This window comes from Mchenga conophoros, linkage group LG19 (genome assembly GCF_057382185.1).
Source record: "Mchenga conophoros isolate Kocher_MC1m ecotype Shallow Benthic linkage group LG19, M_conophoros_male_GT1.1, whole genome shotgun sequence".
Classification (NCBI taxonomy): domain Eukaryota; kingdom Metazoa; phylum Chordata; class Actinopteri; order Cichliformes; family Cichlidae; genus Mchenga; species Mchenga conophoros.
In genome coordinates this window covers 22305213-22320147 of record NC_140544.1, presented here as the reverse complement: position 1 = coordinate 22320147, position 14935 = coordinate 22305213, and the positions used below count along the sequence as shown (strand labels likewise).

Genomic DNA, 14935 nt, shown 5'->3' with positions numbered 1-14935 from the left:
GGAAAGTATTCAGTGCTTCAGTTCCATATTTTTGTCATTTTCACCTTAAAATCCTAAGCAATACCCCATAATGATGAAGAGAGAAAAGGCTGCATTAAATTGCATTAAAAAAATAAAACAATAAAAACAAATATGACATGTATAAATATTCACAGCCTTTGCTCACTACTCTTTTTCTGTAATGATGTAGTATTGTTTAAAAGTTTCTCAAATTCTTCCCCTCAAGTTCAATCAATTTGGATCACTACTGTCAGTGCACAACCATTTTCAGATCCCTTCAGACATATTCAGTCAGGTTCAAGCCTGGGCTCTGGCTCATGTTATCTTGGCTGTGTTCTTAGGGTCATTGTCCTGTTGGAAGATGAACCTTCACACCAGTCATCTGACTGCTCTGTTATACAGGCATGATTGGTCAAGTGCTGTAGAAGGTGGTTCTCTCTCCATAGCCTCTGACAAAGCTCTATCAGGTTCTTGGTCAGGCAGCCTGCTGTACGAAGAGTCCTGGTGGTTCCAAGTTTAGTTGTTTTAGCTATGATGGAGTAAATTCTTCTCATTGGGACTTTCAATATTGTGTGAAACTGTCTGGAACTGTCTCTTTGTATAACAAGGAAACAATATTCTTTAATGACAATGTGGAGGAAAAAAAGCTTTTGTTTGAAACTGAAAAAAAATATATAACAAGAATTCGCAGCCTATGCTGCAACACCCAAATCATGTCCAATCAACTAAATTTATCACAGATACACTTGTTATGGAAAATTTAACAACAACCTGCAACACACCCAGTGAGCTTGATGTGAAGTGGGTTTAATAAACACATTGCAATTTGGAGAGAGCATCCCAGTGAAACACTAGGATCATCTCTGAATTGTAGCCATCGCCCTTACATCTTACATACAGAGACACAGAAAAGAATATTCCACAAACTCATGTTGGCCCCTCTCATGGGGGGGCTATACCCCCTCCCTCACAGAGAGAATTATGACCTGGTTTTCTGCTTGGCCGTCACCTAAAGATTTACATCCCTGATAAGGAGGAGTCCCACTATCTGTTTAACATTTCCCATTACAATGGCCTCACTGTGTTAACATTCCACATGCATGCAAACTGGTGACAGGAGTGTTCTTACTACAGTAAAGTCAGAAAGTGATATTACTATAACTAATGTGATATGATTAAATATGTGATTAATACATGAGAAAAGAAATCTGCCTCCACACACTCCAAGTTGTAGAAACATCTACCAGATTATCTTTTGAAACGTGATGCACCTGACCTAAATTTTGAGTGTCAAGGTAAAGGCCGTTTCTTTTTTTATAATAAATTAGTAAGAATTGCAAGTATACATTTTGTCATTTTGTTATAATGGAGTGTTTTGTGTAGAATTTTAACATCGAAGACTTAATTCAGCTTTGGAATAAGGCTGTAATGTGACACATTACAGAACAATTAAAGTACTGTAGATACTTTCCTTATGCACTGTAAATGAAGCCACCAGTTTTTTTTATTCATGTGATTATTATTGCTAATAATGTTTTTGGTCTTTGATATAAATCAGTAGAAATCATATTGTTTCAACCAACGTTTTGTGGAGAATCAATAGTGTGACTGCTGAAGAAATTGCTCTTCTTTCTGTTTTGTTTTGTTTGTTTGTTTTTAAATCATTATAGATGTGGGATCATACAGTATTTAAAAACTCGGATCATTTTGTTTTATAATCATCAAGAAGCTTAATGGGAATATAAATATAAAGAAACATCTGATCTGTTTGTATAATTTGACAACTCTTCATGTAAATAGTTGGAAATGCAATGACAAAGTAACTTTGTGGATTTTTTTTATTCCTTTTTCTAAAAACACCCCCAAACAAATCTATCTGTGTGAGATTTAGTGCTTGGTGAGGTTACTGTCAGCTCTGTGTTCACTGGTCTTTTTCAGAGTTTCTTCCTCTTCAGCAGCTGCAGTCAGTTCCTGCTGTAACAGCTCAGTGTCTCTGCAGTCTGACTGAGGGAGGTTTTTGTACGACTGCAAATTACTGTGTGAACACAGTAGTATTGTTTATTACATGGGCACTGTTACAGTAGTAAACTGCTGCATCTTCAGCCTGAACTCCACTGATGGTCATAGAGAAGTCAGAGCTGCTTCCACTGCCACTAAATCGAGTTGGTGTTCCTGACTGAAGCGTTTTTACATATTTTATTAGGAGCTTTGGAGTCTGTCCAGATTTCTGTTGATACCAGTACATACCCTCACCACCATCACCCCATCTGTAAACAGCTTGGCTGGTCCTACAGGTCAGAGTGACAGTGTTTCCAGGAGCAGATGTCACTACTGGAGGTTGAGTCACAGTCACCTGACCGCTGCATCCTGCAGACAAAAACAAAGCATTCATTTATCAGCAGAAATCAATGAGAGAAAAAGCAGCACATCATGTTGGAAATGTTGCTGAGTGAATGAACCTGTAAAACAGCAGCAGGTCAGCGTCCAGATGAGGATGGTGATGAGAGTCATGGTGGTTGTGCTTTCTGCTGTGTTGACTGACAGATGTGAGTCCTGCAGTGTTGAAATCACAGCACTATAAACCTTCTCAGTTCTCTGGAGGATCAGCTGATGATGCAAAGCCTGCTCTCTATGGAAATCATTTCTCTGCTCTCAACACACAACAAAACAATGTGAGAAGAAATACTTTTGATATCAAAATGAATTGTTATGAAATAATTATGATTCTGACAGAATACCGACAAATAGATCAGAAAAGATGAGAGCGGTTTTTTTAACATCTGCCACAGTTGTTGGCAACTATATATTTAACTTTTTTGGATCAACCAGCAGAAGAAAAATTATAAAAATGATCATAAATTGTTTAAGAAAAAGTTAAATGTCTTTGATAGTAAATGCTTTTTAATTTTGTAAATTTTGAAGTTAATTCACAAGTTTTAATAAAGAAAAAAGTTAATTTCCAGCGTTTAGAGGCTTGATCAGAGTGTGGGAGGTTTTTGTACGGCCACTTAATGAGTTTGTATCACTGTGGTGGACTTTTGGTGGAGGAACCAAACTCATCATTCACTGTAAGTATCTAAATCCCCTCATATTACTACATTACTACACTATTACTATTTGAAATATGTCATCAGAGTGTATTTAAACATTGTGTATTCAATTTTATTCTGGGTGTTTTACTTGATGTATATATGGTAAATGGTAAATGGTCTGTATTTATATAGCGCTTTACTAGTCCCTAAGGACCCCAAAGCGCTTTACATATCCAGTCATCCACCCATTCACACACTGGTGATGGCAGCTACATTGTAGCCACAGCCACCCTGGGGCGCACTGACAGAGGCGAGGCTGCCGGACACTGACGCCACCAGGCCCTCTGACCACCACCAGTAGGCAACGGGTGAAGTGTCTTGCCCAAGGACACAACGACCGAGACTGTCTAAGCCGGGGCTCGAACCGGCAACCTTCCGATTACAAGGCGAGCTCCCAACTCTCGAGCCACGATCGCCCGATCGTGTTTAGTCATAGTAGCTGTTATTGAAAACTTGGTATCAGAAAGTGTGAATCTATAATACAGTATCATGACTAAATGTTTATATAGTACTGAAAATTTAAATATTTTTTTTAGTTAATAAATGATTTTTCACAAAATCTGAGATTAAAAATATAGCAAAATGATTTTTAGTTATTTATACAAACAGTCAGCAGGATCAAAAATATTGTTGCCTTAAATATCTTTTATTTGATTGCAGATTAACAGTTTCATCTCTGAGTTAATAGCTTATCAGTATAATGTAGTAAAAAGGAAGTGAAACAAACAGATGACAAAATCCAGCTCTGTTTGTTTTCCATCAAGAATATAACTGTAACAACAAGACATTTACTATCATTGTAACTTTAACAAAGATTTTAATTGAGTGTGAAAACACATTTTTATTAACCTCCTTTCCTCAGTCTGATCACAGTGTCATGCACACAGTTAATCCACAATGCTGTTAATCTCTGTCATGTATCATAACTGTGTAATGGTCAGCTGTCTGTCGCTGAAAATATGATCTGATGACTTATGATGATGGCACTGAAATGTTTGGCACCATGTTGGATATAACATTTTATGCTGTAGACTAAATGAATTAGTTTTCATACAGATGCACTTTAACGGTTGAGTTTACAGTTCGTTAGTCTGATGTGATGAAAAGGAAGTGAAACAAACAGATGACAAACTTTTCCTGTACACTCATCATGAAAACAAATGCAGCAGCACAGTCACTAATTATTTATACTTTCTTAAAATGTTACATCCTCCAGTTTCTTAGTTCTCTACCTTGTTTTATCACAATATCATCATACAGTTAACCCACAGGCCTGTTAATCTCTGTCATGGATCATAACTGTCTTGTGTCAGCTATCTGTCCTACAGTAGAGGTTAATCTATCGTTGTGTGTCTGTGATCTTTCCTCCAGCTGGCCCCATGGTCAGACCCTCAGTCTCTCTGCTCCAACCCTCCTCTGAGAAGCTCTCTGGAGGCCCAGTCACACTGGCCTGCCTGCTGACCGGCTACTCTCCTCAGGGAGCTGAAGTGAGATGGGAAGTAGATGGCACAGAGGTGACAGAGGGGGTCCTGAACAGCTTAGAAGAAGAGAAGAGTAGTCGCTACAGCAGCAGCAGCACCCTGATGCTGAGCCAAGACAACTGGATGAACGCAGAGGTGTTCTCCTGCAGGGTGAACCATCATGACCACCGGCAGGCCAAGTCCTTCCACAAGAACCGGTGTGAGGGCTAGAGGGGCTGCTGAAGTCCAGTACAGGAGCTTAGTGTGGGGGAGCAGGAGATACATCCCTGCTGCTCTGATTGTTGGGTTTTTCTCTGTATCTATGAAGCGCCTTGAGGCGACTTTTGTTGTGATTTGGCGCTATATAAATAAAATTGAATTGATTTGAATTGAATTGCTCTGATCAATATGAGTTTGAAAGTTTGCAGATGAAGTTGTTTGATAACAGTAACTTACACAGTGACATGTGTAGCAGCTGGATGAGTGTGCCTAATAACTGCCATATTAATGATTCATTCTTTTTCCAATAAAGCTTGCAGTGATCCATATTACTAAGCATTCTGTCTTATTTTTAAATATAATTGTTCTATAATTTCAGTGTTGTGTACTATAAATTAACCTGTTTGCCTAACACATGAAAAATCAAGTCTGGGAGGAGATGAAAATGGCAGGGCTGCATCTGGCCTGAACATCTGGGACAAATCAAATATGTGTTCATCATTTGAAATTAATGGAAAAGCTGAAAGAAGCTTGTGGTCATGTATTTATATCTTTTAGCAGGATGACAATATCTCCAAATTTTACTCTTGCAGAAAAATAAATAACTTGAGTTTGATTCAGTAAATAAATGTTTTACTTGAAATTAAAACCATGAAGAGATCTAGAAAATAAAAGCTCAAAATGTGAGTGTAGAATGTATCTTAGTTAGTGTGCTCATAATCAAATATGTAAATCAGCAACTTCTACCCAATTATTCCAAATGTTTTATTTCTCATTATAACAATGTGATTAATTCAATATACTCTACAAAATAATTGTATCTTTTAAATTACCTCATTATGTACAGTGATGTTATGAGGTAAATATTGTTATGGAAATTTTAACAATAACCTGCAACAGATCCAGTGAGTGTTTTGAAATGGTTCAATAAACACATTGCAATGTGGAAAGAAGCATGGCAGCCAGAACACTAGGATCATCTCTGAACTCTGGCCGTTGTCATGTTAGGTCATTTCACGGCGGCGGCGGGGGGGGGGGTTGTCCTAACATTTAAGATGTTAGGACAATTTATTCATTGCAAGTCTACAGTATTAAGAATAACTTGATATTTCTGACTGTACAATACTAATTGTTTACCTACTGACAAACATTTCAATTTCAACTAAATGAAAAAAACTATTTGTGGTAACCTGAATATGATTAAAAATAATTAACAACACTTTTTGTAATGATGTTAAAATCAGCCCAACTTTTATTTTCAAATGCAACAAAGTATAACAGCCAACATACTGGACACTGTTCTGCTGAACAACAAACAATTATATTGCCATCACTGTTATAATCTTACAATGAAACAAAGTCTCAGATTTAATTATTCTGAAAATAAGTTTAGGCCTACCTCAAGTTTGTTTTGTACTTACATTACTTACATAACCGAAATAAAATATATTTATTGTTCTGTCACAAGTGCAGTCTCTAATTTAAACAACACATAAGAAAATGATCACAAGGTCAAGTTATTAACTGTAACACACTATGAAATAATAAAGGTTTGATCAGTAATCACTAAATATATATTTATTCAGATGTTTGTACATTTGTATCTCTTTTTTTGCTTGTCTTCAACCTTTTCTCCTCCAGTGGGTGTGGTGAGGCCCACCCTCACAGTCCTTCCTCCCTCCAAAGAGGAAGACAAACACAGTAGTGCCACTGTGGTGTGTTTGGCCACCACGGGCTTCACCTCAAACTGGAATTTGGGCTGGAAGGTGGGGAGCACCAGCACATCCTCAGGTGTGTCAAGCAGCCTGGAGGTCCTGGGGACAGACGGCCACTACAGCTGGAGCAGCACCCTGAGCCTCTCTGCAGACCAGTGGAAGAAGGCGGGCTCAGTGAGCTGTGAGGCCAATCTGAGTGGACAGAGCCCCGTCACTCAAACCCTGGACCCTGATCACTGCTCAGAGTAGAACTTCAGCAACACTTCCTGTCTGCATATGATGTGTTTTATAGTTTGATGAAGCTACATGTTTCTGCTGTTGCAATATTTCTGCAAACGTTTGACTTTCTATTGATGTGCATGATAAGTTTGTCAGTTAATATGTCCATGTTGTTCTTTTAAAACCATGGTGTAAAAAAAGCAAATATCACAAAATAAAATCACAGCTTAAGAAAAATCACTTTTATTTTGTTCTTGGGGAGAAGCTTTTAAAAGCTTATCTGTGTGCAAAGTCGGCGATTGCTAAAATCCAGCTTTATACTGGTGAAGAGTTGGAAAATTTCCATCATGAATGTAACATTGTCTTATATTGCAAAATGTAAAGTCGCTGCTGCCCTGCTACAGCTGAACTTTCAACCTCCCAAATCCAACTTTAACACCTGATTCCAACCCTGTGGTAGGAAACTGAAAAAACAAATACAAACAACATTTTCATGTATGGAATGCAATCATTGTTAAGTTCAAATCAAAGTAGATGATTAAGTTAAAAACTGTGTACAGGGTCTGGGTTCAATATTTGGTTTTGATGACTAGATAAATTTTCTGTGCAAGTTTTTTGACTAAGACTTGAATTTTGAGCCTCTAAGCCCATCGAGTCTGGTTTTCTCAAGGAATTAATACTGCAAAAATCTGACTCAAAGTATCATCAAAGAACAACACATGTTCTCTTGCTTCCCTTTGTGGCCTTCTGGCAAACTGTAGAATTAATATTAAAATTTTACTAATCAAATTAATAAAATTAACCAAATACATTTTTCTGCAATTTTTGCTAGTTTTAGTTATCCTGATCATGTGGCGGTTTAATTTTGACCTTGTTGTCACCAATTAGTTTTAAATATGTATTTATGTGTGCTGTGATATGAAAACTTATTTCTTATAAGTTGATTTTATTTAAAATGTGAAGCACCCTATAACTTTGTGATTTAAAATGTACTGTATAAACAAAGGATTTTCATATTACCTTATTATGCACAGCAAATTAGAATTAATACAAAATTTAGTGAAATAAGGATAATATGTTGCAAATTCTAAACAGTGTTACTTAATTTAAAATACTCTTAATAATGTGATCAGGAATGAATACATATTTTAGTTTCCACCTCTGAAAGTGGACTCAGTGAACCAGTGATGCATGTCAGAGTCTGTATCAGAAGCTCACAGCTGCAACACTGCAAATAGTAACTGAGGGAGGTTTTTGTACGACTCTGTATCACTGTGTGAACACTGGGCCGTCATACAGTCCCATACAGTAGTAATCTCCTGCATCTGCAGCCTGAACTCCATTGATTGTCAAAGTGAACTCAGGCTCAGATCCACTGCTGCTGAAATGACTCGGAGTACCAGATTCACGGCTGCTGATTTTGTAAAACAGCAGTTTGGGAGGCTGTCCAGGTTTCTGTAGATACCAGCTGAGATCATTGTAAACTCCTTTACTGGCTGTACAGCTCAGAGAGACCGTCTCCCCCAAAGCAGCAGCTTTAAACACAGGAGACTGAGTCACAGATGAACTGGCATCTGATCCTGGAAATTAAAATATGTTACTTTGTTAAAATGACAGTGTGATGTAAATTACAACATAACAGAGAATATAACAGAACCACATCACTCATCACCTTGAAGTCTGAGCATGATTGTGATCAGCAGTGAAGTCAGTAACATCATCATCATTATGATAAATCTCACTGTCAGAGACTCTGCACAGATGTTTCCCGCTGGTTCTTCTTAAACTGGTTTAGGATCAGTGAAGCGCAGCAAGCATTCAAAACAGAACCTACAAACAAATACCTGTTTGTGTGTGTGTGTGTGTGTGTGTGTGTGTGTGTGTGTGTGTGAGTGAGAGAGAGAGAGAGAGAGAGAGAGAGAGAGAGAGAGCTGGGGGGAGTGGCGGGTTGGGGGGATTGCTAGATGCAAAGTGATATAATCTGTCAACACTGTTATCAGTGACCATCATCTCAGTAGTTCATTACAGGATCAGAATCAATAGAAATACTTATAGAGCTTCACACTGTTTAGATATTTTTCAATTTTTGCAGTACCAAAAGATCAGGGATGTCTGGAATTTTTCTAACAAACAGCAGGATCAGTGTTCATCAGTGGTTATTTATTAAACTGAAGTTGAAATGGCCTTAATGAAAAATACTTTTGAGCTGATGGGAAATTGCTGATTGTTCACTTATTATCCCGTTTAGCTTTTTAAAACTTTCACTGTGGCTGAAATGAAGTCTGTAGGTTATGGGTGGGGGGGTACACTTGTGTTGTGTTTAAGTGGTTATTCTAGTTATTCTGATTGCAGTTGAAAACTCTACACCTGCAGCCTTCAGCCAAAGTGAAGAAATTTTTTATACAGCCATGAATCATTGTGTAAACACTTCACTATCATGATAACCCAGACAGTAATAATCTCCAGCATCTACTGCCTGAAGATCACTGGTGGATAAAGTGTACTGAGAACCAGATCTACTGCCTTGGAGTCAAGATGGAGTTCCTGAGTTTGGGAGGCTGTCCAGGTTTCTAAAGGTACTAACTAAGTCCAGCAACTCCCTGTGGCACTAATGGTCACAGTGCCTGACAGGCTTGGCTTAAAACACTTAGAGTCCCAGAGAGCAGCCATTTGGCTTTTCTTCAGAGTTAGAAAACTTTTGGCAAAAAACTTTGAAATGAGGTGTCACGGTTTGCCGGGGCAAGCCGTGTGGAATTGTAGAAAGGACCAAAAAGGCGGCAGCTCTGCTGCAGGTGAGTGTTTATTTACAGGGGTGGGTAAGTACAAACAGCAATGGTGGCAAAACATGAAACTGGAAACCTAAACTGGGTAAACTAACAAGACAAACCAGAAACGAGGATGCAGGGAGGTCCGGGGAAATACATACGGAGAGACGCAGGGAGACCGAGGGGAAACAACACAGACGAACCAGCAACTACCATGACAGAAGACACAACTTAAATACACTCAGAGAACACAGGGAGATTACACACAGGTGGGGAACACAGCTGGGAGTGATTACGTGACGAGACTAGGGAGGCAAACTGAAAACACTCACATAAGACGCAGACCTTCACAATAAAACAGGAAACACATACACGCAATGACATAACCCACCAACGTAACACAGACTGGGGGACACAGAACATAGGAACATGAACCATGAAACAGAGGAGTACAAACACCCAAGGCAACCAAAACCACAGAACACTAATAAACTAAACATAAACATGGAGTCGCAGACTCCAGACCATGACATGAGGACTAAAATGATGTGAATCTTGAGGAAAAAACAGAAAATGTATCAGGTTAAATCAGCGAAACATGAGCAGCACAAACAGAATTAAAAACAAACAAATAAAACAACTCTCATCCTGACTCAGAAAGCCAAACATTATAACCTGAGTTACTGGAAACATCACTTGACCCTGACCACTGCTCAGAGTAGAGCTTCAGCAGTTACACTGCGACTCAGTGTTTTCTGTTTTTGTTTTAAGTTTTATTCTGGGAATTGTGACTTTCTGTCTTGTATTTCCTCTTTTACCTCTTTTAACCCTTGTGTGGTGTTCGTATTTTTGTTACTCAGCCAGTGTTCATGGGTCTGGTGGACCCGCTAGAGTTTTGGCTTTCCAAATTAACACTATCAAACAATTTTATGTTAAATTACTCAACAGATGTTTACTTCATCCCAATTACAAGACATATGAACAGCAAACATGGTTAATTTTTTCCCTTTACCTTTGTTAGATCACATTTATGAATTAATGTGCTTCTCGTTTTTCTTTTATATAAAATGTTATAAATAAATCAGTTATAATCAAGTGGAGTGAGTGGAAAGACACAACACATTTACACGTGAAAAAATAATTAATTGTTTAATTTTTCTTTTGAAAAAAACTGAACACGGGTCTCACAGACCCGAACACCATACAAGGGTTAAAACACGCACGTCCAGTGTTCAGTGTTTTGGGTTTTGCTTCACTGTTGTCTTGTCTAATTAGGTTCAGCTGTGTCTCCCTCCTGTCTGCCATTTTCTTGTTACCTTGTGTGTATATTTAGTGCGTGGTTACCTCTGTTCTTCGTGGGAGTGTCTGCGTATCATTCTGTGTATCATGCCTGTTGGTCATCCTGTTCCTCTTCCCCAGAGTCTCTCCAGCTATGTTTCCATGTTTTAGGTTGTTTAGCTTTTAGGTCTGCAGATGTCTGTGAGGACACAGCAGAGATCTGGGCTGTTATTATGTGTGTATATGGATAATAGCAAACACTGAAATACATTTCTTGCACACAACAATGAATTTTGTTCGCTCAAATTAAACTTTTCTTCGCTCAAAATCATTTTCTCCTCAAAATGCAACATTTGCACTTGCAAGTTTTCTTTATGTGCGCTCAGAACAGAGGCACAAAAAAACCCGCCATAGCCATCTGCCGCAACCGGTTGGCGTGAGGGACACCTATTTAAATGGTAACTGTAACAAAATACATTTACTCAGTTTTTGTATTAAATATGTGATGCCGTTACATGTATTCCATTACTCTCTAACACTGGAGGCTATAAGCAGATTCTGTTTCTGTGCTGTGATGAGCTCTGAAACATGACTGAAACTCTTCAAATAAGTCATTCCTCTGCAGATGATCTGTTAGCTGTTTGACAACTACTCTTTCAAGGATTTTTGAGATGAAAGAAAGCTGAGACTAATTAGCTAAGACTGCTGGGTCAAGAGAAGGCTTTTTAAGTAAGTGTTTAACTACTGCCAGCTTGAAGGCCTGTGGTACATAGCCGATTACTAGAGACAGGTTGATCATGTTTAAGATTGAAGCATTAATTAATGGCAGGACTTCTTTGCGCAGTCTTGTAGGAATGGGGTCTAAAAGACACGTTGATGGTTTGAGGAAGCAGTTACTGAAGTTAACTCAGAAAGACCAACTGCAGAAAAAGACTCTATATGAATATTAATGGTACTGAAAGTAGCTGTAGATAATGTTACATCTGTGAGACGATTATGAGTATTTTTTTCTCTAATGATTCAAATTTTATTTGTGAAGAAGTTCTTGAAGTCATTACTAGTTAACGTTAAAGGAACGGTTGAGTCAACAGCGCTCTGACTTTTTGTCAGCCTGATGATGATGATCTTCTTTGTTATACGCCATTTCGTCTCCAGTTTACAAGTTATCTGCTTTAAGGTGTGTGTTTGAGAGTTATACCATAGAGTCAAGTACTTTTAATTTGAGGATCTCTTTTTCTCATGAGCTACAGTAACCAGTGTCATACTTAGTGAGGAGGCAAAATTATTAACAAGATGATCGACCTCTGTTGGAGCAGTGTTCAGATAGCTGCTCTGCTCAGTGTTGGTACAGGGCATTGAAGATGATAACAGTGAGTGAATTATATCCTTAAATTTAGTTACAGCACTTTCAGAAAGACATCTACTGGGATAAAGTCTACTCTCCACTGCTGTGTAATCAAATATTGTACTTAGAAAAGGATTAGAAAAGATAAGGTTTTCAGGAAACACTGTTAAATGTTCAGTTTCTATGCCACATGTTAAAACTAGATCTAGAGTGTGATTAAAGTGGTGGGTGGGTTCTTTTACATTTTGAGAGAAGCCAATTGAGTCTAATGACAGATTAAATGTCTTGTTGAGGCTGTCATTTTTAGCTTCTACATGGATGTTAAAATCACCGACAATAATTATTTTATCTGAGCTGAGCACTAAATCAGATAAAAAGTCTGAGAAATCAGACAGAAACTCTGTGTAAGGCCCAGGTGGATGATAGATGTGAACAAATAAGACTGTTTTTGGGGGGTTTTCCAGCCCGGGTGAACATGTTTAAGCATCAGGCTTTGAAATCATCAGGCCCCTCTTCTGTGGAACCAGCTTCCAGTTTGGATTCGGGAGACAGACACTATCTCTACTTTTAAGATTAGGCTTAAAACTTTCCTTTTTGCTAAAGCATATAGTTAGGGCTGGACCAGGTGACCTTGAATCCTCCCTTAGTTATGCTGCAATAGACGTAGGCTGCTGGGGGATTCCCATGATGCATTGAGTTTTTCCTTTCCAGTCACCTTTCTCACTCACTATGTATTAATAGACCTCTCTGCATTGAATCATATCTGTTATTAATCTCTGTCTCTCTTCCACAGCATGTCTTTTATCCTGTTTTCCTTCTCTCACCCCAACCGGTCGCAGCAGATGGCCCCGCCCCTCCCTGAGCCTGGTTCTGCCGGAGGTTTCTTCCTGTTAAAAGGGAGTTTTTCCTTCCCACTGTCGCCAATGTGCTTGCTCATAGGGGGTCATATGATTGTTGGGTTTTTCTCTGTATCTATGAAGCGCCTTGAGGCGACTTTTGTTGTGATTTGGTGCTATATAAATAAAATTGAACTGAATTGAATTGAATTAAAACTCTGTCTTGGTCTGTGGTTGGTTAATAAGCTGGTGTGGAAAATTGCTGCCACACCGCCCCCCTCAAGGATTCTTGGGGGTGTTGATTCGTTTAAACTAACATAATCATCCTGCTGTAACTCAGACTTATTCTTCCTGCCCTTTAATATAGACCTGGAATTGTCTTCAGCAGGACTACATCAATCAGGAAAAAAACTTGCCTGATATTGGTTGGTCCCATTTTTTGCTGGTGAAACAGCCCTGAACAGTTGAGACATGGACTCCATTCGAGCTCTGAAAGTGTCCTGCTGTATCATTCAATTCCTGTAAGTTGTAAGGTGGGACATCCATGGATCAGACTTGTTTGTCCAGCGCATCTCACACATGTTTTGATGGGATTGAAATCTGGAGAATTTGGAGACAAAGTCAACACTGCAAACTCATTGTTGTGCTCCTCAAACCATTTCTGAACCACTTTTGCTTTGCAGGAGAACACATTATCCTGCTGAAAGAGGCCACAGCGAATAGGGAATATCATTTCTACGAAAAGCCTGCAACAACGCTTCGGTAGGTGGTAAGTGCCAAAGTAGAATCCACATGGATGCCAGGACCCAAGGTTTCCCAAACAGATCACACTTCCTCCTATAGTGCATCCTGGTGCCTGGTGTTCTCCAGTTAAGCAATGCACACACATGTTATTTAAAAGAACATGTGATTTCTCAGACCACATTCGGATGCCCATTGTTGGCGCTTATAGTGGTGGGCACCCTGACTGGTCTGTGGCTATACAGCCACATACACAACAAATTGTGAGGTAAGATAAGAAGAAGAGATAATCAGTGTTATTCGCTTTCTGTCATGGTCCTGAGTCTGAGGACTCAGTGTTTTGTGTTTCCTTATGCTTTTGTTCATTCCGAGTATGTATTCTGTTGTGATTTTGCCATTTGTTAGGTTTCTGTTCTTTGCCTGCCTGCTCCCACTTCTCTGTGTTCCTTCTGTCTGTCCATGGTGTTATTGTGTCTACTTATGAGTCCGCCTGTCAAGTTCAGTGTCCTGTCTGGTTCTCTGTCTGTTAGTTTCCTGTTTTATTGTGAAGGTCTCTGTCTGATGTGAGTGTGTTCAGTTACGTTTCCCCTGTCCCGTCAGCTCTGATTCCTCCCAGCCGTGTTGCCCTCCTGTCTCTCATCCCCTGATTACTGGTGTGTGTATTTAAGCCCTGTGAGTTCTCCTGCCTGTTGCTGGTTTGTCTGTGTTACTTCGTGTCAGTCTGCGTTACCCTGTGTCCTACGGTGTCCTGTTCCTTGTCTGCGTCTCATCCCTTTGTCGTATGCTCCCAGGTCTGTTATTTTTAGTTCTCCCAGTTTAGGTGTCTTCAGTTATTTGTCATGCCCCACTGCTTGTTTGCCACTACACCTTTGTTAATAAACCTCACTAGCATTTCATCCACTGCCTGCATCTTGGGTCCTTCTTCCAACTCCACACGGCTCGCCTCGGCAGCCGTGACAGTACGAACCGGCCACTATGGATCCAGCAGCAGTCAACCCGCCCGAGGAGCTCCGGGAGGACATTATTTACTCGGTAGACAAATTCATTAACTTATGGCTGGAGCATGAGGCGAGAGAATTCCGCCAAGGCATAGCTGTTCGGCTACAGCTCTTAGTTTCTGGTCTCCCCTGGTTGCTCAGCTCACTTCACCCGCTCACACAGAATTTTGTTCTGAACGAGCTTCATCTTCTCCCCCTTGCTACCACCCACCCTGCAACTCATGCTTCCCTCCCTGACCCGACGGAGAGTGTTCTGCCCGGCCCGTC

At 39.5% G+C, this 14935-nt stretch overlaps 2 pseudogenes and 2 gene segments (V, D, J or C); 2 read left to right on the top strand and 2 right to left on the bottom strand.

The window, feature by feature from the left end:
* Positions 1–1887: 1887 nt before the first annotated feature.
* Positions 1888–2511, bottom strand: LOC146552225 (immunoglobulin kappa variable 6D-21 pseudogene; annotated as a pseudogene).
* LOC146552224 (Ig kappa chain C region, B allele pseudogene) lies at positions 2510–4873 on the top strand (annotated as a pseudogene). Its single transcript, XR_014889897.1, has 3 exons — positions 2510–2546; positions 2964–3068; positions 4464–4873. The product of XR_014889897.1 is annotated as an Ig kappa chain C region, B allele pseudogene (transcript).
* An 87-nt stretch (positions 4874–4960) lies between these two features.
* On the top strand, positions 4961–6735 carry LOC146552223 (immunoglobulin lambda constant 2-like). The segment is given in 2 exon segments: positions 4961–4964; positions 6413–6735. Coding segments are annotated over 2 exon segments (327 nt in total).
* A 1239-nt stretch (positions 6736–7974) lies between these two features.
* Positions 7975–8432, bottom strand: LOC146552222 (Ig kappa chain V region BS-5-like). The segment is given in 2 exon segments: positions 7975–8285; positions 8378–8432. Coding segments are annotated over 2 exon segments (366 nt in total).
* Positions 8433–14935: the final 6503 nt, after the last annotated feature.